General features: G+C 38.9%; 8 protein-coding genes across 8 annotated transcripts; 6 read left to right on the forward strand and 2 right to left on the reverse strand.

The window, feature by feature from the left end:
• Positions 1-1,803: 1,803 nt before the first annotated feature.
• MELLADRAFT_32769 (uncharacterized protein) lies at positions 1,804-3,024 on the forward strand (the record flags this gene model as incomplete). Its single annotated transcript, XM_007404343.1, has 5 exons — positions 1,804-1,835; positions 1,940-2,112; positions 2,215-2,318; positions 2,428-2,540; positions 2,631-3,024. 5 exons carry the CDS (start codon positions 1,804-1,806, stop codon positions 3,022-3,024), a joined length of 816 nt encoding a protein of 271 aa, XP_007404405.1.
• A 502-nt stretch (positions 3,025-3,526) lies between these two features.
• MELLADRAFT_70682 (uncharacterized protein) lies at positions 3,527-5,390 on the reverse strand (the record flags this gene model as incomplete). The annotated part of the gene is made up of 9 exons (XM_007404584.1): positions 3,527-3,888; positions 3,985-4,083; positions 4,159-4,260; positions 4,346-4,437; positions 4,548-4,623; positions 4,697-4,794; positions 4,868-4,938; positions 5,020-5,069; positions 5,145-5,390. The coding sequence occupies 9 exons, from the start codon at positions 5,148-5,150 to the stop codon at positions 3,790-3,792; spliced, it is 693 nt and encodes a 230-aa protein (XP_007404646.1).
• Positions 5,391-6,519: 1,129 nt separating this feature from the next.
• Positions 6,520-7,343, forward strand: MELLADRAFT_123585 (uncharacterized protein; the record flags this gene model as incomplete). Its single annotated transcript, XM_007404344.1, has 5 exons — positions 6,520-6,649; positions 6,757-6,834; positions 6,946-7,062; positions 7,171-7,239; positions 7,321-7,343. The coding sequence occupies 5 exons, from the start codon at positions 6,520-6,522 to the stop codon at positions 7,341-7,343; spliced, it is 417 nt and encodes a 138-aa protein (XP_007404406.1).
• Positions 7,344-8,324: 981 nt separating this feature from the next.
• MELLADRAFT_123586 (uncharacterized protein) lies at positions 8,325-9,108 on the forward strand (the record flags this gene model as incomplete). The annotated part of the gene is made up of 5 exons (XM_007404345.1): positions 8,325-8,454; positions 8,561-8,635; positions 8,736-8,840; positions 8,944-9,009; positions 9,086-9,108. 5 exons carry the CDS (start codon positions 8,325-8,327, stop codon positions 9,106-9,108), a joined length of 399 nt encoding a protein of 132 aa, XP_007404407.1.
• Positions 9,109-11,092: 1,984 nt separating this feature from the next.
• Positions 11,093-11,909, forward strand: MELLADRAFT_123760 (uncharacterized protein; the record flags this gene model as incomplete). The annotated part of the gene is made up of 5 exons (XM_007404346.1): positions 11,093-11,246; positions 11,352-11,426; positions 11,529-11,639; positions 11,753-11,818; positions 11,884-11,909. The coding sequence occupies 5 exons, from the start codon at positions 11,093-11,095 to the stop codon at positions 11,907-11,909; spliced, it is 432 nt and encodes a 143-aa protein (XP_007404408.1).
• A 782-nt stretch (positions 11,910-12,691) lies between these two features.
• MELLADRAFT_123761 (uncharacterized protein) lies at positions 12,692-13,399 on the forward strand (the record flags this gene model as incomplete). Its single annotated transcript, XM_007404347.1, has 5 exons — positions 12,692-12,830; positions 12,926-12,991; positions 13,052-13,159; positions 13,251-13,316; positions 13,380-13,399. 5 exons carry the CDS (start codon positions 12,692-12,694, stop codon positions 13,397-13,399), a joined length of 399 nt encoding a protein of 132 aa, XP_007404409.1.
• Positions 13,400-15,266: 1,867 nt separating this feature from the next.
• MELLADRAFT_70683 (uncharacterized protein) lies at positions 15,267-18,620 on the forward strand (the record flags this gene model as incomplete). The annotated part of the gene is made up of 12 exons (XM_007404348.1): positions 15,267-15,332; positions 15,406-15,550; positions 15,624-15,789; positions 15,870-15,903; positions 15,974-16,173; positions 16,259-16,581; positions 16,654-16,917; positions 16,979-17,300; positions 17,368-17,517; positions 17,584-17,969; positions 18,036-18,256; positions 18,335-18,620. The coding sequence occupies 11 exons, from the start codon at positions 15,503-15,505 to the stop codon at positions 18,342-18,344; spliced, it is 2,124 nt and encodes a 707-aa protein (XP_007404410.1).
• A 1,408-nt stretch (positions 18,621-20,028) lies between these two features.
• MELLADRAFT_101940 (uncharacterized protein) lies at positions 20,029-21,096 on the reverse strand (the record flags this gene model as incomplete). Its single annotated transcript, XM_007404583.1, has 5 exons — positions 20,029-20,109; positions 20,182-20,247; positions 20,314-20,427; positions 20,512-20,662; positions 20,747-21,096. 5 exons carry the CDS (start codon positions 21,094-21,096, stop codon positions 20,029-20,031), a joined length of 762 nt encoding a protein of 253 aa, XP_007404645.1.
• Positions 21,097-22,001: the final 905 nt, after the last annotated feature.

Raw genomic sequence — 22,001 nt, forward strand, 5'->3', positions numbered from 1 at the left:
AAGCGAATGAACAAAACTTTGAACTCTTCACATCCTGTAATCATACAAAATCTGGTGGATACCAACTCTTAATCTCTGAGTGTCATATTTGGAGAGTTACATCTGCTTGAACCGTCTGCATTCAATAACAAGAATATGAGATGCAACATGGAGGTACTAGGGGATTGTTCCAAGTGGAAGTTCAAAGAAAGCGGAGAATGATCTTATGTTAGAGCCTTTTGAAATTTATTGAGTCAATTCCATCATATCTTTTGGTCAGAAAGGAAGTGATTTTGCCACTTTTGTACCTATATCATCTCCAAAATCAGGATAGAGTGGCCTTCCAGACAGTATGAGTACAAATTATTGTGTATGCTATATTGACTCCTAGCCAACCTTTTTCATTGCACAACTCACCCACTCTGCAATATGGGCTTCAAGATGTTTGTGAATTTCCCAGGATTATTAGATTTCTGGTGTTAAATCTATTTCCCCATAACAGCCTTCCAGTTTTAAGATTGTTCATGTCTGGGTGTAAAGCAAGAGTTCAGGTTTCAGAGATCTTACAACTAAGATGTATTTGTGGAGAAATAATGTTCATGTGTCAGACTTTCAACACCTGGGAGCCAGAATTGGTGGGAGAGTCCCAGTGGTTAAGTAAAAGACCCATTTGTTTAGGCATCAGATAAAGATCTGAGTGTCAATTTACTCAGGAGTGGCCAGCACCTGGAATGGGAGACCACTGACACCGCGGGAATCATTATGTTTGAGACCTGATTGAGCAAATTTGTGGTGTCCAAGTCCGCAATAAGTCTCAATTTTTGGATTGAAACCTATTAAAGGCAAGGGGGGGACCTTGGAATTTAATAGGTTTCAATCCAAATTTGAGACTTATTGTGAACTCTGTCGCCACGTCAAGTTTCACATATGATTGAACCTAATAGATGCCCGTGGTGTGATGTTAGACACAAAGATATGAGTGCACAAGATGCAAAATTGAGTAGATGAACAAGTCAAGAGAAACATGAGTGTCCAGAGAAGCTTCTTTTGCTGAGACATCTTGACAATAAAATTCTGAACCTTTCATCCAACATATAATGGAATGGTTGTAACTATGTACTCATGAAGTCACGCACTGGTGTTGACAGCTTTGCCTTGACTCCCACATAAGGCCTGCACCCGGCCCGGCCCGGACGGGCTTTTCCCGGCCCGCCATCCGCTCGCGGGAACTTTGGGCGGGCCACGGGCTGCCCGGTATCGTCATTAAGTAATAAAAAAAAAAAATCAACTCGATCAAAACAACCCAAAAACTACTTTAAAAAATTTGTTCTATTGGATTGCTTGTATATCAGCCTGGAAAAAACACAAATTGCGCCGAAAAAATGAACCAGGCCTCCTTTGGGACACTTTTGGCCCGTCTAGCCCGGCGGGCCAGCCCGTCGACGGGCTGGAGCGCGAACCGCTCACGGGCCTCACTTCCTGTTTGAGTCATTCGGGCTTAGCCCGGCCCGGCTCGCCCGGCGGGCCGGGTGCAGGCCTTACTCCCGCGGGTCCATGTCCGAATACCCGTACTGACTCTCGGATCGGGATAACTATGGAAAGACACGTGACGTTGAAAAATCTCGATATAAGCAAGTCAAACCTTTGTGTAAATGTCTGTAGATATGCTTATACCACAACCAACCTCAGGTATGAAAAAAGTTCCAATCGAGTCAAAAAATCGAAAACACCTTCAAAAAGAAACGTTGCTATACCTCCACAAACTTTGTTTGAAAACATTTTAAATCGAATTCGAATCAAAACCAAGATCATAAAGCAAGAAAAATGCAATCAGATGACGTAGTATGGGGTATAATGTAAGTCACCATCTCTGATTTTTCCCAAACCAAAAAAAAAAAAACCCAAAAAACCCTCAACGTTTTGATTAATTTTTTGATTCTAATGTTTTGATTTGTTATAGAAATCATCAATTTTGTTCATATAAAATTAAAGCAGTACAAGGAGGAGGAGAATCACATAATAGAACAGTTTCATCAAGTTTTTGTAAAAATGAATATAATTTAACTGGACTTTGTAATAAAGCTTCTTGTCCATTAGCTAATTCAAGATATGCAACTGTAAGAGAAATCGATGGTGAATTAATCTTCTTCTTCTCTATCTCTCTATTTGAATAAATCGATTTCTGATCAAGTTTGTATGATTTTCTGGGTGGTGGGTTTTTGTAAAATTTGATAGGTATGGTTTATTTATTTCAAAAAACTGTAGAAAGATCTCATTCTCCAGCAAACCTTTGGGAAAAAACTAAACTTTCAACTAATTATGCAAAAGCATTAGAACAAGTGAATGGATTTTATTTTCCTACTTAAAAATGGTTTATCTCTTTCAAAATTGATCGTTAACGTTTTTTTTTCGTCTTTTTTTTTCTTTTCGGTTTGGATTGGTTTTTAGATTGATAGTTCTTTGATTTATTGGCCTGATTATATGATTCATAGATGTAAACAAAGGTTAACCAAGATCACACAATACTTAATCAAGATCCGTAGACTAAGAACTCGTGAAACGTAAGTCTTTTTGCCCATCCAAAAACCCACCACTCCTACCTCCAAAGTCTAACCCCAAAAACCCCACTGGATTCGATTGAAAACCCTAAGTCCTCAATTGGTACCTATCAATAATAAGACCGAAAGACGAGAAAAAGCACGAGAATCCAAAGCATTATCAGCAGCCAGACTAACCAAAACCTTAGAAAAAGAATTAATATCAAGATTAAAATCTAAATCGTATGGAGATTTACCATTAAATGTGAATGAATCGATTTGGAAATCAGTACTAGAAAACGAAAAGACTGAAACCGAATTAGAAATCGAATTAAAAGATGAAATGACAGATGAAGATGGATCAGGTGAAGATGAAGAAGAAGAAGAATTCGAAAGAGAATTCGTTAGTGATTTTGAGGAAAGTGATGAGGATGAAGATGATTTAGAAGATTGGAATGGAGTTCAGTCCTTTTTGACTTTGACTTTTCTTTATTTCTTTCGTTTCTGACGATTCTGGTTTTTGGTTTTGTGCATATAGCTTGATTCCAAAGATGGAAGTTCAGATGATGAAGATAGTATAGATGAAAAAGGTTTAGATTTGAATATCTCAAATCAACCTCCAATCAACAAAAGAAAAGCTAAAGAACAAGGTACAAGTTCTAAGAAAACTGATTTAAAGAAAAAGAAAAGATCCAAGATTGAAATCGAATACGAAGAAGAAACGGTATCAGGTTTAAAAAATTAAATTTCTGAGTTTTGAAGATTTAGTGAAGATTCGAGAATCGATTCTGTTGACCGTTTATGGGGTTTTTGATGGTTTTATGACTTAGTTGATGATGATTTTATAATTGAATGTTTCTCTTTCTTTGGTTTTTCTTACTTGTGATCTCTCTTTCTCGTGACCGTTGGTTTCTTTCATTCCAATTCCAGTTTCGAATTCAGCTTTTGACTCTCGCTCGTAAGAGGACACTGAAGAGAACTCCGTGATAAAGATCACAATTCTCACATTTCACTTGTCATAATGTGAAAGATGATCAAAATGCATAAATTCCCAAACTCGAGTAAGCTAAAACAAATTCAGGACACTAAACAAGAGAGACAGAGAGAGACAAGTCCAAATGTATGCCAATAAAAGGAAAAGAGAAAACATTTTTTTGTGATGGTTTATGGACTTATCTTGGGGAGAAAAAAAGTATGAAAAATATAAAGAAAATTACTTTACATAGATAATTCAATCAAGAGAGGAAAGAGAAAAAGAAAGCAGAAGAATGGTTTATTCTGGTTTAGCAGTAGTAGTAGTAGTATCGATTGGTTTTTCCAAGTTTGATACTTGATCATTAGTTAAGATTTGGATACCAGGTTGAGCAAAAACCTATCAAAAAATTTAATGAATACCAAAAACTTTAATGATCTGTTTATAAAACTTTGCTTTTTTTGATCGTCAAGAATAGGTAAAACGTGACTCAACTGGAGGAGTACCACTGGTCAATTGAGCAGAACTTGAAACATTTTCGGGTTTTCCTAATTGTTCAGTGTTTGAGGTTTGAATACCAGGTTGAGCAAAAACCTAATGTAAAAAAAATTGTGACGATTGGTCAACAAGGAATCTTTAGATTCGAAAGGTCAATAGGATCAAATTTACAGGTGGATTTCCTTCAGTTAATTGAGCGGAACTTGAGAGGTTTTCTTGTTTTGGTGGCACTTGATCATTATCCAGGATTTGAATACCTGGTTGAGCAAATACCTTTGTGAAAAAGAAATAAACATCGTTTTAGTAAAACAAGAAGTCATTTGAAGATTGAGAATTCTAGATTGGATTTTTAACAAACTGGTGGATTCGTATCGGTTAATTGAGCAGAACTAGATAGATCTTGATTCCAGTTATTCTTCAAATCCTTTGGATCATTGGTGGTAGCTGGAACTATTTTATTATCAAGAAAAGATAATGATGAGAAGGTGTGAGTGAAAGGTTCAGATGGTAAAGAGCTTTAAGATGATAAAGAAATTGGTTTTGGTTTTTTGTTGACTTACATGGTTGGATCGTTAAGTTGGACTCGGATTTATCGTCTTTTGAATTTGACATTTGTGCACCACCTTCTTCGAAAGTCTAGAACGTTGTTGAATCGTTTGTTGATTAGTTCTTGGTCAATGATGAAGAGGTTAATAGAATTGTGACGAACGGGTGGATTGGGATCAGTTGTTTGAGCAGAACTAGATAGATCTTCATTCAAGTTAGGGTTCTTATTCAAGTCATTCGGGTCATTCGTCTTTGCAGGAACTATGTGGTTTGCCAAAAAAGGAAAGTATATGGTTTAGATGCTTGTATCGATTGAAGGTAAATGATAACGTACATGGTTGGATGTTTAAGTTTGAATTATCGTTATTTGACATCTTGTTTTGATCTGATTCTGTTGATCGTTGTCTATTGATATGAAAAGTGGTTTGAATGGGTTTCCTAATTACAAAAAGGAATAAGATGTAAAAGTAAATCGAATGACTAAACTTGTTCTTTTTGTTGATCGATAACACTTTATGAATCCACTCAGTTAGTTTCTGTGAAAGGGAGAAAGAGTTAGAGATGAGTTTCAAAGGAGGGGATGTCTTTTGAGAATAGGAAATGAACTCAACTGGCATGATGTTTGATTAAGAGAGATCGAGTGAGATAGTCAAATAAATTCGGGAAAAATTAAATTTAAATTGTTGATGCGATGTGATGCTGAGAAGGGTTGCGACAAAGACGGAGAGTTTGATGCAAAGTTATTCAATCCAAACCTTTTACAAAAGAGAAGATTGGTTTGTCAGATACAAATATATGAGAAGATGGCTGTGCAAGGTTCAGTTTCTCTATCGGTATTTAAAGACTTGAATATCTTCTTAAAACAAATGATGTGAATCAAATGACCTCATTTGACTCATCGATCGAACCCCCCCCCAAAAAAAAGGTGGGGAAAAGTAGGGAAAATTGAACCCGTTTTAGGATTTAGGAGAATTCTATCAAGAATTCATACGTTGGAAATTCAGTTTAATAATTCCAAATCCAATCAAATTCGAATTTATTCTCGAAAAGAACACTTCTTTATGTATGAGTCTTGTAAGGATATGAATATCTTGAAACAAAAGTACAGAGTCCAACCAAGGATGAACAAAGAAACATCTTAAATAATGCATTTCGTTCACAGAAAGAACAAGAAATTCTTAGTGACTGTGGAGGATGTCCTGCTTCAAGTTGTTAGCTCGGCGCAAAACTTCAAGAAGAACGCGCTTGGGCCTTAAACTTTCGATTTGGCGTAGCACCTTTTCCAGGATGGGCCTGAGGGTGATTGAATGCCTTGAACCTTGATTTGTTTGTTCAAAACTCCGTCTGAGATGACTTCATTGGCCTCATCCACCTCGATATCCTTACCAAACCACCAAGTCTTCATTCCACTATGTCTAACACAGTCTTGCGGCCAATGAAGAGGTCTGATTAATGAGGGTTTTTACAACAGAGGCCTGGATTGTGATCGTTTTAGACGGTGATTTCTGCCTTGAATCTCTTTCCGACTTCCTGAATCCTAAACAAGAATTGAAGCATTACAAGTTAGAAATGAAGACTGAAAAAGTCTCTTCAAGCACAGATTGAGAAATTAGTCTTTCCAAGTCGATCAAGAAGGAATTTAAAAAAGAATTTTGAATGCTTTTGGTCAATTTTCTTCCGAGAGGTGACCTTGTTAGGTTTTACCCCATTTTACATATTGGACCATGCGTCCTCATTTGATTGTTCTTCTCAGACTTGCCCATGCCTTCCAAGTTCCAACACTTCAAGTGCCACCAATGCCAATGCCCTGAAATCAGAATGTGGTTCAACTATTAAGCCCACACTGCTTTGGATTTCACTTCGTATGGATCTCCTTCAGCATACATAGTCTCCCTTGAACGAACTTTTTGACGGATTTTTCCTTTCTGCTTTTCAATCTCGGGTCAAATCTACAAGACTATTCTCCATTTGTATACGGTACCCAAAATGCTCAAAATCTTTCTTAAGATTTCACTCTTACTGTTTTCCATATGGATTCATAATTCAAACGTTTTGGCCGAAAAAACTTTCTCTGCAGCTTGTCGCAGACAGTTCACAATAGTCAATGGCAAGGGAGGTAAGTACATCCAATCAATTTATTCTACATTGACTTCATAAGTTTATCAAACTCTGCACTTCGAGTCTACTGGCTGACTCGACTTACTTTTTGTCATATTACAAAAGTTTGCGTTCAGGCAAGCCCTGATGACCATCAATATTCGTGTGTTGTAGATTCTTGCCATGAGCGTGTAGGTGATCTTAGTAAGCATTTCAGAGAACCTCATCTTGACTAACTTTTTCCGTATCTATGTAAGTTTCACCGTGAATCTGATTAACAAAAATCCACTTCGTATTGTATCTTATCTAAATCAGGTTATAACTACGTAGAAATGACTGCTTGTACTCACGATGGATCTGTGAATAAAGGACAAAGTAAACAAAACTGTGCTCAATACCAATTCATGCACAATAATAACGGAGGCTATTTCAGTCAGTATCTCTGATTTCTTTCATATCATTTCATTTATACTTGAAAGACTATCTTAATTGAAGTTTTCTGATATCTTTTTTTTACAAATTTGATTTACTCACTTATAGCTTGTACTAACCCTGCGGGTTATCATTATACGTGTGAACGTAATCAACACAATATTTATAGACAGCTGAGTTAGTTGAGAGTTTCTCTTCTTATTTACTTTGTGAAGGAGAAAACTAACTTGAGTGAAAAATGGATTTCAATTTCTTTAGCATGTTCCAAATGCACAAAATAGTAGATCATCAAAGTGAACAGATCACTGTCTCTTTGTGATTTTTGTAAGTGGAATCAAGAATCGTGAAGGAAAACCTCTTTGATTAATTAGATCAAGTCGATTTCTATGGCTTTGAGACTCTGGTGTTTTGAATCTTGTCAAACCAGAGACCTTTATATGAAACTTTTTAAAATATCTTGTGAAACATCTATTGCAAAGAAAAACATTTTCACTTATTGACTTTTTTCATCCTTCTAACACATGACAAACGTGATACTTGAAATCAACAAACTCGTGATTATTTTGATTGTACAACTTCACAGAAGGATGTGAAGAAATGAAGTGGTAGATGACTTAAACATCAAACTGTATATCTTTTACTTACCCCTTTCTGATCACGTTAGATCACTTTGGGGCTGAGGCCAGTATCTCAAGGGCCTCCCTCGGAATCGGATCCCAGTGAGGAGAGGGTGAGCCGCACGGAGGCTTGTGTTACATTTCAGACATCGACTTCAGCCTTGAATCTTTTTCGGACTATTCAACATGACTATTGAGTCTAGATCAGAGTATTGCCAGTTGGACATGAGAGCAAGACGCTAGCCCAAGAAAATATTGATGGATGGGGGACTGTTTACAGGTGAATCAAGCAAGCAAGGCTTGTGAAAAAATCTTCTGTGTGTTTTCGTCAATTCTCTTCCAAAAGCCGACCTTGTGAAGTTTACCCCATTCCATACCATACGTCCCATTTTAATTGTTCTTCTCAAACTTGCCCATGTCTTCTAACACTTCAGTGCCATCAATGCAAAAGCCTCGAAATCAGAAATTAGTTCTATTAGACCCCTGCTTTGACTCGAAGAGGACATTTCTATGAGAACTCACGTCGTGTGGGTCTTTTTCGGCATAGTTTTCCCTTGAACAAACTTCTTGACTCATTTTTCCTTCCGGCATTTCAACCTCGGGTCAAATTATCAAAATTCTTCTCATATATTTGCAGTATCCAAAATGCTAAAATTCTTCATTAAGATTTCACTTTTACTGTTTTCTTTATGGATTCATGATTCAAAGGTTTTGGCTGGAGACACTTTCACTGCTGTGTGTCTCAGAGAGTTCCAGATAGTAGATGGCAAGGGAGGTAAGTAAATTCAATCACATCATTCTATTGACTTGGTAACTTTAGGCATAATCTGAAACCCTACTGTCTAACTCGAACTAATCTTTGTAACCAATCACATTACAAGTCTGCCTCCAGGCATACCCTGATCAACATGAATATTCATGCGATGTGAAGTCTTGCTATGATGGAGCAAGCAGCAGTAAGCATTTCACAACACCTACTCTTGACCGATCTTTAGTTTTCAAAGTTATAGTTAAGCCAATTAACGAAGATCTATATTGGATTCTATCTCATCTTAGATCATTACGTTCAGATGAAGGATTGTACTCACAACGGATCTAATGATAAAGGTCGAAGTACACAAGATTGTGCTCAATATAAATCTATGCTTCAAGCTGGATTCAGTTAGTATTTCTAAGTTTTGTTTCATTTCATTTTTGATCGGAAGGTGATGTTGATCAAGTGTTTCTATTACCTTTTCCCACAAACTTGTTCTGTTAAAAATAGGTTGTACAAACACTAACGGGTTTCACTATACTTGTCCTTTTCGCGAAAATACTTTCCAAAAGCTGAGTCAGTCAAGATTTTTTTTTCTTATCTACTCTTGTAAAAGAGAAAACTCACTTGACTGAAACAATTCATCTTGCAGCGTGTTCTAGCTGCACAAAATAATTTATCGTCAAAGAGACAAGAATTCTGATGGTTTAGATATTTAGAAACTTATCTACCTACGTTAAAGGATCAAAAAGAACAAAAACAGCTCTTGAATTGATCAAGATTAAAGTAGATTTTCTTAAACACTCTGGAAACTTGAGCGTTGGTATCCTGAAATCAGAGAAATCTTTCTGAACCTTTCAAAGGAGGCTGAAATAACTATTGCAACAAAAACTATTTTCTCATATGGAATTTGTGTCATCATTCTTGCGCACATAGCCAATTGAATCCACCTGAATTTGAAAAGAAACTTGCTATTTTTTTGCTTGTACCGACTCCATACAAGGATAAGTGCTCTATATTTTGTTCAAAGCTTGTGTTCTTTAGTAAAAAAATCATTCTTATTCAATCATTACCGACTTCGAACGGCAAAAATCATATATAATTTTCTTCTCAGAATCGAGTTACAAAATGAGACCCCTACATTTTGAAGTTGAACCTGTACTTTATGACACGAAAAGGGTTGCATTTTGGAAGTCTCGGACCACTTCAAAGGGCCAATTGTGTGTGGGAATGAAACCAAACAAAGGACAGGCAAAAAACCAGGGGAAAGATGATAAACATTCCCTTGAATCTGATCTTCAACCTCGTCAATCTATGTACTTATCGATACTATAGACTTGATAGTTTCGTGGAGGAATACAATAGCAAGCTTCACCAATCATGAGGGCCTGATTTAGGATGCCTTTTTACTAAACCACTTTCGTACACGCAGCACCAACTTAAGGCCTCGATGGTCCACCCTCTGGCTTTATAACTCGATTGGTGGGCTACTCTTCTGGGTGTGTCCATTGTTGATTTTCGGAAAAACTAAATTTTCATGAACTGGGTCAGAGAATTCGATTATCGTTGAGATCCGGCGAAAGTGGGCGAAAAGGCAGATGGGCGAAAAGTATCCTCAAGACGCCACCTTCCTGTATGTACATAGGAAGATGGCTTGAGCCTTGGATGTAGTACCTTGTAGTACAGGTCGCAATCGGAAACTCGCTCACTTCCAGCTCGCGACTATCAAGAGAGCATATGTAAGTAGGAGAAAACAATCACCTCCGCTAACGTCGTCAGATTGCATAACATCTGGCTGAGAAATGAATTGATCAAGCTCTGTCTGATTCAGAAAGATCAGCTTGACATATTCTGTTTTTAAGTTTTTTTTTTGCTTTCAAGTTTTTGGCTCCACTTCTTTGAACGGTCATTGGTTTTTATTTTCATTTCCACGTTTTATAAAGCTTGGATTGATAAATGTTGGCTTAAGCATTTTAAAGTGATTCAAATCTTCGAGTGTTTTGGTTTTATATCCTAAATACTTGGATGAAATCTAACACCATCTTCCTCCACCCTTTATGATGATATGATGAATAATCTAAAAAAGTGAGATGCATCTGTTCTTCATCGAGATAGATAAAAATTGTTCGTATTGATTGAAATCTATAAACTTGAATCGAAGCAAAGGGTGAATGTTTTTATGTTGTAATGTTATATTATCATAATTGATGATCTGGTATACCATCGAGGTCTGCCAGGCCACCGCGATCCGGAAGCTTAAGCCACCTCACGAGTGGCTTATATTTTTGAATTGCGCTGTACCTCTTGCACGGACTTGGTACAGGCTGTCTCGTACATGAGACTTTTCGCCCGGGGATCGTTTCGCCCATTTCCAACAATCCTCGAATGCTCCCAACTGGGTTGACGCTGGTTTTGTAGTATCAACAAGAATTTGACCCCCGCAAGTGTCCCTTTTCAATTTTTCTTCTTAGATGTGCAGCATACCTTCCAACAATTCAATTCCAAAAATGGACACAGCCCTGAAATCAGAAGTTACGAGTTTTTGGTTAAACTCACACTGCTTTGAAAAGTTTCTTACATGTCGGCTTCCTCCTGACCCATTTTTTCCTGGTTGTTACACTTCGATCAAATCCTTCGAATCCTTCATCATCTTGAAAGAATGTTAACAGCTTTCCTTAAGATCTCACTTGTACTATTTTCCTTATCATGGATTTATGATTCAAAGGTTATAGCCATAAATGATGGGAAAACTTACTCCTGTAGCTGTGCCGTGGATTTCAGTTACCCAGATGGTGGGCAAAGTGGTTTGGCACGTAAGTACATCGGGTCTATTGATTCTATTGGATTTATGACTTCAGCATAACTGCACCCAAATGGCTAACCCAAACCACTTTTTGTAATCGATCATATCAAAACAGACTGCAACCAGAACCTCGGTGAGGTCGTTAACGATATTAGATATACTTGCGAAATCGATTCATGCTATTATGACGGTAAGCATTTCACAAAACCCATCTTTGAAAGATGTGTCATTATCCATATTTCTCAATCACACTGATTGACAAACATCTATCTTATGTTGTATCTCATCTCAGGTCATCACTACGTTGACATGATCGATTGTGTTCACAACGGAGACAGTGATAGAAGGCCAAGTAATCAAAAATGTTCTCAATATCGATACATGGGTGATGTTAAAGGTTTCAGTCAGTACTCAAGTCTTCAGATCATTTCTGGTCTAATTTGAATCCTATCTTCATTTCAAGATTAATGGAGTTTGTTTTGCCTTTTTTTTCTATGAATATGGAATTTTCAATAGGTTGTACAAACCCTGGAAACGCACATTATACATGTCCTTTCAAACAAAACTCTGGTAGAATGCTGAGTTAGTTCGAATTTTTCTCTCAATCCGTTTCTGAATGGGAAAACTAAACAAATTTGATTTTCCAGGATGTTCCGCATGCACGAAGGGGTAGATTATCGAAGAAAGATATATCTTGGTCAATCAAGAATGAGTCGATTTGTATGACTTCTAAGCTCTTGTACACTCGAATCCTATCAAAGTAGAGATTTCCATGAAGTCGTGAAAACATGGTCTTGAAATAGCTAGTACAATCAAAGAAACGATAAAAATCATTCTTGTCTCCTTTGTTTGATTGGTTCAGCGCACACAGCCAATGCAATTTGCACCAAAGGAAACTTGTGGTTTAATTCTACGATTCAAAGAGAGGACGAGATCAATTCAAGATAGAAATGACTAATTGATCAAAATGTTGGATAGTTACGAGAGAGAAAACAGTCCACGTAGCCTCTAGCTCTGCAAAGGAAATTGGGGTACCAACCGGGGCAAACCTCGGTGGGATCCCCGTATTAGAATTTTGAGGGTTTGTGGTGTAATCCATCATTCCGAGACGACGGACAGCAAGAGATGAGAAAAGACCCTGAGACGAGCTTGCAGTTTTTTTCTTACGAAATGCGCCTCTGAGCGCATACACACATACATAGTTGAATTTTCCTTCTCAGACGTGCACTTTACCCTACTTGACCTCTCTTTACTCTTTAGATGTTCCAAAACGTCAGCGCCACCGGTGAATGCCGCAGCCCATAAGAGCTTCCGATGCGTGGGTTGGCAACCCCCCCACCTTCTACCTGGAATACAACTTCCATAAGAACTCAGGCCATCGTCCGCGCGACTCTTGCCCGATCTCACTTCCTGATCCTTTTCCCCTGGCCGAAAACCTCACTTGATTCATCCAAAATGCTCTACGCCTTCTTGAAGATCTCGACTCTACTCTTTTCCCTGTGGCTTCATGGCTCGAATGTGATGGTCGCAGGAGAACAAACCAAGATATTTTCGTGTACCAGAAGGTTTACACTTAGCTCAGCTACTCAAGCAGGTATGCAAAACCATCCAAAGATTCGTTGTCTTCTGACTATACAGCATATATAACCTCTAAAGCAGACCTTTTTTTGTGATGAATTGCTTGAAAAGTGTGCAAGATGGATTCCCCTGACGAGAAAGATTATACGTGCAGCTTGAATACTTGCTGGTACCAAGGTAAGTACCTCACAGAGAAATTCTGATCATCTGACATTTAATTTATACATCTCATTTTAGGTCATCAATGGATTCCGATGTCGAGCTGCGTGCTCACCCGATCACCCCAAGGATCTAGTAAACAACATTGTGCCCAGTATGAATTTCTCAGCTTTGAGAAAGGTTTTAGTCAGTCTTTCTAATCCTGAATCATCTATGACTGCTGAATTATCCTACTCGTGATTGATCCTTTTTTTACCTATCAATATGAAATGTTTAGGTTGTATCAATCCTGCAAAATATCATTACACATGTGATTATCTTGAGAATGCTGGGAAAGTCATGCGTTGGTCAAGATTCTCCTATCATGAAGTAAATACTGGCACTGATTTTGTTTGATTTCCTTCAGAATGTACTACATGCACGTAGTGATAGATTTCACCAAAAAGAAGAATCCTTGATAATCTAATGACAAAACGTTCAAGACTATGTCGATCGGTTTAGTTTCTCATTCAAATCATGATCTGGACTCGCGTGGATGTGGAAGCTTTTTGAGCGAGATCTTGCACGCACTAGAGATGATCAAAAAGAAACAAGACGGAGATATATCCTGACCTATCAACACTTTGGTTAATGATCCTAGCGATCACAGCCAATCAAATTCGTTTCAGAAGGAACTCTTGCAATTTGAACAAGGTCGAAAATGGGTGAAAGCCAAAACGATTTAGTCTTCAAGATAATCGACACTTCCTTGCTCGCTTCGAGGACCTCTTGTAATTTTTTTGCAATGCTAAACTCGAGAAGAACTTGTGCTACTATATACCTAATTGATTTGAAGTTGGATTCAACAGACTCGTGTTACTGATTTTGGATGACAATGACGATGTACATAATTCTTTCCTCAGTCATTTTTTACATTGGGATCAAGGTTTGTTTAGTTTCATCTGGGAGTCAGTGAGGCTATTGAAGAGAGGTTTTCAATCCTAAGGGTGAGATCACTAGCACGGGTATTCCTGAAATCAATCATACATTCCTGAGAGTCAGTTTCTAGCTTCTCAATGCCATTAGATACTTTTGAAGATCATGATCATTGGATGGATTCCATGTGGCTCTTTTCCTGATTCATAGCTCATGTAAAATTGGTCACAAGTTTTAGATTTCTTCATCCATTGTATCATCGACAACTTTCATTCTTTGAAAATAGCTTTCATTACTGCCACACAGCAAAAAAGACATCTATGGTTCTTTGATTGTTTACATCTGCTAATTTGCTTGAAGAGTGGTCATCACAAGCAGTTAGATTCAGGTCATCTCAGAGCAAATCTTGACATGCAACCATCTGACAATTGTAGCATTGGGTTTATAGGTTGGAACAAGTCAAATGAGGAAGTGTTGAATCTGATGGTGGCAAATGTCGGTTGGTATACTGTTATAAATGATAATTTAGCATGAAGGAATTCCATTGATCGGAGGCTAAGATTTTTCAAAAAAGTCAAAATGAAACTATGTATTCTCGAAACTGCTGTAGATAGCGCGAAATGAATGCAGAAATATGGGCGAGTCCTTCTTCTTGCGCAAGCATTCGATTGTATCATGAAAGTTGAATATGTAGAGTTTGCGACTACAGATAAAAGCTCAACTGGAGTCAACTTAGGGAGTCAAATCATCTTCGACTCGCACTCTACAGTGAGATTCTGTTATAGGCATCGTGATGATTGGCCAAATGCCATGTTGATGGAACAGATGCTCCTTATCGAATGAAACCAAAAATGGTTGGATGGTGTTCCATTCATGTACAAAATACGATTCAAGATCTGCAAAGAATGATACCTCCCCAATTTGGACGTTGTCACATCAGAATAGCCTTGGAAGTTCATGAAGTATGTTGCTGATTAGACGTATAATTCCACGCCCCAAAAGCTCAAGATGGAGTGTTGTGCGTACATATTCAGAGCTTATCGGTGTCAAGGTTATATCTTGGGTGATTAATGACATTTTTCGAGAGTGCCGAATGCGTGCTCATTAAAAGCCTCAGGATTCGGGACTTGTCACTTCACGAGCGAGTCAGCGATATACAACCTCGTATTTGAGTCACCTTGTGACAATCCGCGATCATAACTCAAAGGTCAAGAGGTAGTAGAAGAACAAGCATTCGGACAAGGGTTCATGGGGTGAACACGAGAGGTTTCGAGAGAGGTCAATGTTTGAGCCATGGATGGTTCTGGAACGATTGATGGTGATGGAATTGAATTTGGAATGAGTATCTTTCTGGAATGTTCTACGAAGGGTTTCATTGATCGACCTGTGGTATATTTTGTAAATTTTTCAATCCTCACCAAAACAGAAAGCATCGATAGTTCTGGTAAGTTCCATTAGAAATCCAGTTGACCATATAACACTTTCCCTCTTCCCTTACCTTGTCCCACTTCCTTCAGCGGAATAGCTTTTTGTTTTATCATCATCACCATCAAAAACCAATTAAACGATCATCTCATCTCATCTTAATTCAATCTATCATCAACTATATCAATCATGTCTGGACAAACCGAGACCTTTGGCTTCCAAGCCGAGATCACTCAAGTTAGTTTCTTTAGAGTATCTTAGTTCAAGTGATGGCAAAAATGCTCAATCTTTGGTTTCACTCTTTTTCCAGTTGCTCGATCTCATCATCAACACCTTTTACTCCAACAAAGAAATCTTCTTGAGAGAATTGATTTCCAACTCTTCTGATGCCCTCGACAAAATCCGATATGCCTCTCTTACCGATCCTACTCAACTTGACTCTCAAAAAGATTTCTTCATCAGAATCACTCCTAACAGTTAGCGCAATTCTCCTTATGTCCATCTCCCTTCTATCATCTCGCACGCGCTAATCTTCCCAATTTTTGCTTTGAAACAGAGGAAAACAAGACTTTGACTATCGAGGATTCTGGGTGAGTTTTTGTGTAATGTTACGCTTTTGTTTTTGTATTTACTGATCTTGTCCCTTCCCTCATTGTTCAGTATTGGTATGACCAAGGCCGACTTGGTCAACAACCTTGGTACCATCGCCAAGTCCGGAACCAAGGCTTTCATGGAGGCTCTCTCCAGTGGAGCTGACATCAGTATGATTGGTCAATTTGGTGTCGGTTTCTACTCCGCCTACCTCGTTGCCGATCGTGTCACCGTCATCACCAAGCACAATGACGATGAGCAATACATCTGTTGAGTTTCATTTCCCTTCCCCTTTCGAAGTCTCTTGCCTCTATAGCATTTTTTCTTACCATCTTGTGTTTCTTGATTAAACAGGGGAATCCGCTGCCGGAGGAACTTTCACCATCACTCCTGACCCAGCTGGTGCAACCCTCGGTCGTGGAACTCGAATGATCCTCCACCTCAAGGAAGACCAAATGGAATACATTGAGGAGAAGCGAATCAAGGACATTGTCAAGAAACACTCCGAATTCATCTCCTACCCCATTCAACTTGTTGTCACCACCGAGGAAGAGAAGGAGGTTGAGGACGAAGACGTAGAGGAAGTAGCTGAGGGTTCAGAATCTAAGGAGGCCAAGGTTGAAGAACTTGACGAGGATGCTGACAAGAAGAAGAAAATGAAGAAGGTCAAGGAAATGGTAAGTATTTATCTACGTGTGCATATCTCTTCCCACTTGAAGCCTTTGCTGAGCCGAATCTCTATCGCACAGGTCACCAAGGAGGAAGAACTCAACAAGACCAAACCCATCTGGACCCGAAACCCTCAAGACATCAACCAAGAGGAATATGCCTCATTCTACAAGTCACTCACCAACGACTGGGAAGATCACTTGTCTGTTAAACACTTCTCTGTTGAAGGTCAACTCGAATTCAAGGCCATTCTCTACGTTCCCAAGAGAGCTCCCTTTGACTTGTTCGAGAGCAAGAAGAAGAGGAACAACATCAAGTTGTATGTTCGACGAGTCTTCATCATGGTTAGTCGCCTCTTTCTCTCACTCTCATCTATGCAGGTGTTGACATCCTTCAAATTCGCAGGATGACTGTGAAGACTTGATTCCAGAATACCTCAACTTTGTCAAAGGTATCGTCGACTCTGAAGATTTACCTTTGAACATTTCTCGTGAAACCCTTCAACAAAACAAGATCCTCAAGGTCATCCGAAAGAACTTGGTCAAGAAGGCTATGGACATGTTCACTGAGATCGCCGAGGACAAAGACAACTTTGCTAAATTCTACGAAGCCTTTGGCAAGAACTTGAAATTGGGTATCCACGAAGATCAACAGAACCGATCCAAATTGGCCGAGTTCTTGAGATTCCACTCAACCAAGAGCGGGGATGAACTCACCAGCTTCAAAGGTTTGTCTTTCTCTTTCAGTTCGCCGCTATTCTTGCACGCCTCTGACCTTTGTTCTCATCTTTCTAGACTACATCACTCGCATGCCCGAAATCCAGAAGAACATCTACTACTTGACCGGTGAATCTCTTGCCGCCACCCGTGACTCACCTTTCCTTGAAGTCTTCAAGAAGAAGTCATTCGAGGTCTTACTCATGGTTGACCCCATTGACGAATACGGTTTGTTCTTCTCTATCTGGCCTTTTTCTGCAGAACGTCTTGCTAATTTTCTATCGGTTTGATTAGCTGTCACCCAGTTGAAAGAATTCGAGGGCAAGAAACTCGTCTGTGTGTCGAAGGAAGGTCTCGAGCTTGAAGAAACCGACGAAGAGAAGGCCGCTCGTGAGGAGGAGGTCAAAGCCTTTGAAAACCTTTGCAAGGTTATGAAGGACAACCTCGGTGACAAGGTTGAGAAAGTTCAAGTTTCTAACCGTATCAACCAATCTCCTTGTGTTCTTGTCACTGGTCAATTCGGTTGGAGTTCCAACATGGAGCGTATCATGAAGGCTCAAGCTCTCCGAGACTCTAGTATGTCAAGCTACATGCAGTCCAAGAAGACTTTGGAAATCAACCCTCACAATGCTATCATCAAGGAGTTGAAGAACAAGGTCCAGGAAGACGCTTCTGACAAGGTTTGTTTAATTCTTCATCGCCTCGCTCAACTCCCCTTTGGCTGATGATTTTGTTCTTGTCCCTAGACTGCTCGTGACTTGAGTGTACTTCTCTTCGAGACTGCTCTCCTGACCTCTGGATTCACCCTCGATGCCCCACAACACTTTGCTGAACGTATCCACCGAATGATCTCACTCGGACTCTCAATTGACGTCTCAGAAGAAGTTGAGGCTACTGCTTCAGGTTCAGGATCGAAAGAAGATGACATGCCCGCCCTCGAGCCTACCCCTGCATCCGCCATGGAAGAGTGAGTTTTCATCGACTTTGACTTGAAATTCGATTTGGAGTTTATCGCTGATGTCTGGATCTTCACTTTCCATCATAGGGTTGACTAAACAAATCGCATAGAACACAAAATGGATATTAAAATTCAGATACCTCTCATTCCTTTTATTCTTTTTTCATGACTCACCCAAAATAATAAACTCTTTATAATGTGACTTTTAACGATCGAAAAAATAACACAGCCACACAGCTGATGTCGCTCTTAACGTTTTTGCTTTGTCTTTGTTTTGTACCATTGTTCTTTCTTTTTCCTGTTGTTGCAAATTCAAATTTATGTTGATGCAAATGGTAACCGATGAATCATGAAAGTGAAAGTTTGGTGTGCCACAGCGAGAGCCGCATTACCTATTGATACTTCAATTGTAATCATGGTAAACCCTGAAGTTGTTGCTACAGAAAGTGGAGTTTAACCCATTAACCGTTTTCCGGTTGCTTACTATCGTTCACTTGAGAGCAACTTTAATCCAATCTCAACACCTTGCAACTTCAACACCGTCTGTACTAGCTCCCCAAACAACTCCCGAAATCATGCAGATCACTCAAAACTCTCAAGTCGAAGTTCCAATTCTGAATCCTAGACAATCCCATTACCATCCCAGATCCTCTTGTCTTCAAAACATGCTTTTTTGGTGCCATAACCTGAATGATACTTCCTTTGAACACCTGCATAAGCTAGAAAAAACTATGAAAAGCCAAAGGACTGAAAATCATCAACATTTGCTACTCCTAAGCTGTTTTTCCTTTACTATATTTATATCCGAAATTCTCCCTTTCACTCTTGCTTCAAAAACAGATGAATCAGTCATTAAAATCCTTACAGAAATGAGTTAATCCTTCTGTGGTGTCTATATTGTCTTATGTCTCTTCTAGATCAGTCTTTGTTAAAATATGGGTGTGAGCTATTATATTTGTCAGGGGTGCATTCACTTAGATCTCTACCTTTCCTTTTCCGCGTCCTTTTTGTGTACATCTTTTGATTGAAGCCTTTTTCTTTCATATTGTCAGTTATCTAATTTTTCGGCTCCCTTGGATTCTCTTTGTTTCTTTTGATCAGTTTTAGTCCTTCATATGATCACAGGGGTTCCGCCTTACATGGTTCATGAGCTAGGCTTGGGAGCACCATAGGGGCTACAAAGAGCTTGTAAGATAATATATAATAAACCAAAAGAAGCTCTCTGACGACTGATCTTTATGAAACAAACAACAAAGACCTTGGTATATGAGTACTGGTAAGACAGACCTAGAAAAACACTTGATTGTAATTCTCAACAATGGTAATTACAATGGTATTCTGGTCTCTGAATTGAAGTATTGCTCTAGAAAACTATTTGAAACATATAACCCGAATCAAATTCTCCTTTGATAAGGGGAAGACTTAAGTGATGCTGTACTGCTTATAGTGATCCCAAAAAAAGATTGAAGACACTTTGACTATGTGAGAGATGTAGAGGAACAAAAAATCATTGTTTCTTTCGATACTACAAGCAAACTTTGCTCCTGGTAACTGTGTTCCAAATCTCCCATCGAATTTCCAAAATGTTAACATCTTGGTATCCTTTCAATCGGCTGCTCCATGATATGTTGAATTCTAAAATCTGCAATTCATTTTTGTCGTCTATTTCAAATTGACAAGTTTTTCCCTCACACGAGATATGATAGATATTTTCACCTTAATTACAAAAATGTCTGTATGCAACATGATAAAATAAACTGATTGAATTTGCACCTCAAGGATCAAACCTTGATAGACTTGACAAATTGAGCTACATTGTCTCCAAGGACTGCTTGAACTGTCGATGAGGGGTACAGGGAATCCTGTAATGGTGATTCGAGTAAAAGAATATGAGTACATTGGTATTAATGTGTTTTTTAAGAAGATGTACTGACCACGTAAAAGTACTGATTTGGATTGCCAGCAAGGTCGACCGCGTCCGTTACGTTCACAAGTCCATACTATTTCAAGATTACATTAGACAAATCCGTAGTGCTACTGACTTGTAAAACCGTAGACCAACTTACTTTAGCGGGAGCTTCAAGGATTCGGTTCCAAGTTGGTGCCGTGTCGAAGACTTTTATGAAATCAACGTTAGTGGAATTATCGGCCTTGAAGGAGTCTGCGATGGCATTCAATCCCTTGAATTTCAATAGACCATCAGATAAGCTCATGGTGATTTGATTTATGAAAACTTTCATGCCGAAAAAAATTGCACGACTTACTTGATTGTATCGTCTAACTAAACGTTGGATGATATCGCGATAGAGAGAAGCCGAGAGTTTGTTCTTGTCGGACCATGCTTTGATCTGAGTCACAACCCGTGGCGAGCCCTCGAGGGGTGGTATTGTCATTAAGATGATAGCAGACGAGTACCTTGATAGCCCAAGAGTTGAGGAGGTCATCTTGTAAGGTTCTATGTAGTAGAATATCATCAAGGTAGAGAGTAAAGTGACTCACATTTGAATGGCTGCATTTTTCGTCATTTGTTCAATTTGAGATCGAACAGCAGCGACTTGTTGATCGATCAATTTATTGCCTTGATCAGAAGGAGAATCTCCTCCAGTACTTGGAAGATCTTGATCACCACTTGGTCTAAAACCGGCAGCAGTTGCCCATATGTCGAGAATGGCTTCAACTCCAACCCAATGAAAGTATAATAAGCTACCCGGACCAACTGCGATCTTTTTTCCAGTGAGATCTTGAGTGTACTTTGCAATCTGAGTTCGGGTGTCTCTGATGCGACTACTGGCAGAATTACCGACATTATTATCCGCATAGGCTCCCGCTCTATGTATCGAAAAGGTCATTTAGGTGTCAGTAAACGGTTTTCTTTCTTGTATGGATTTTCTGATTCTTCAAAGACTTTCAAAATCTTAACTCAACTGTGCGTAATTGAATAGAGGAGTAAGCGCATTGGAGTAAAGCACGTCCACAAGTCGTTCTGTCCAAGCTTTTGGGGAACGGTCAACAACCCTTCCACCCTCTTGAAAATAGAAAATCCACAATCCGGTCAAAAAAAATTATAGATGATTAAAAAAGAGTGAAAAACTTTCAAAAAGAAAAAAGACACCAACGTGGGGGTTTTCTTCTACGCGAATCTCCAAAGCGGTTAGTTCCATCATCTGAGAATTTAAACACCTTGAAGTCAATCAACAAATTTTCAACATGGCTTGAAAAACAACAAAAGCCTTACCTGAATACTTGTCACCAAAGACGATGACAGATGAATAGGTATTCACTGCTCCACCATGAATGACGAAACTATCAAAATCAGATGATCAGTTTTATGTTTGAGAACTTCATTATGTATGTAGGAAAATGTTCAATTAACCTGTTCAGACTCAAGGCAGCAAGAACCAGATATAAAATGTTGATTGAATGTGCGTTCTTCATGATGATGCAGATGAGAATGGGTCGTCAGATTTGAGTGTCAAGCCGTACTGAAATTGATTGTACAGAAAAATAGAGATGGGAGGAAGCTGTTAAAGAACGAGTCTTTATATTTTACTTTTAGCAAGGCTGATGTTTGTTCAAAAACACAGCCTCTTGATTGGTTTGTACAAAAGGCTTCAACGGGTAAATCTTAAACGCCTCCGAGTGTAGGGACACTTTTTGCGTCATCACACCACACCGTTTCTCGTTCTTCATATTTGGAAGCCGGCTACAGCTCCGATAGAGTGGTTGATATCCTTTCCCCATGTGACCGTCTGTG

Source organism: Melampsora larici-populina (assembly GCF_000204055.1).
Source record: "Melampsora larici-populina 98AG31 unplaced genomic scaffold MELLAscaffold_2, whole genome shotgun sequence".
In the NCBI taxonomy this organism is placed as follows: domain Eukaryota; kingdom Fungi; phylum Basidiomycota; class Pucciniomycetes; order Pucciniales; family Melampsoraceae; genus Melampsora; species Melampsora laricis-populina.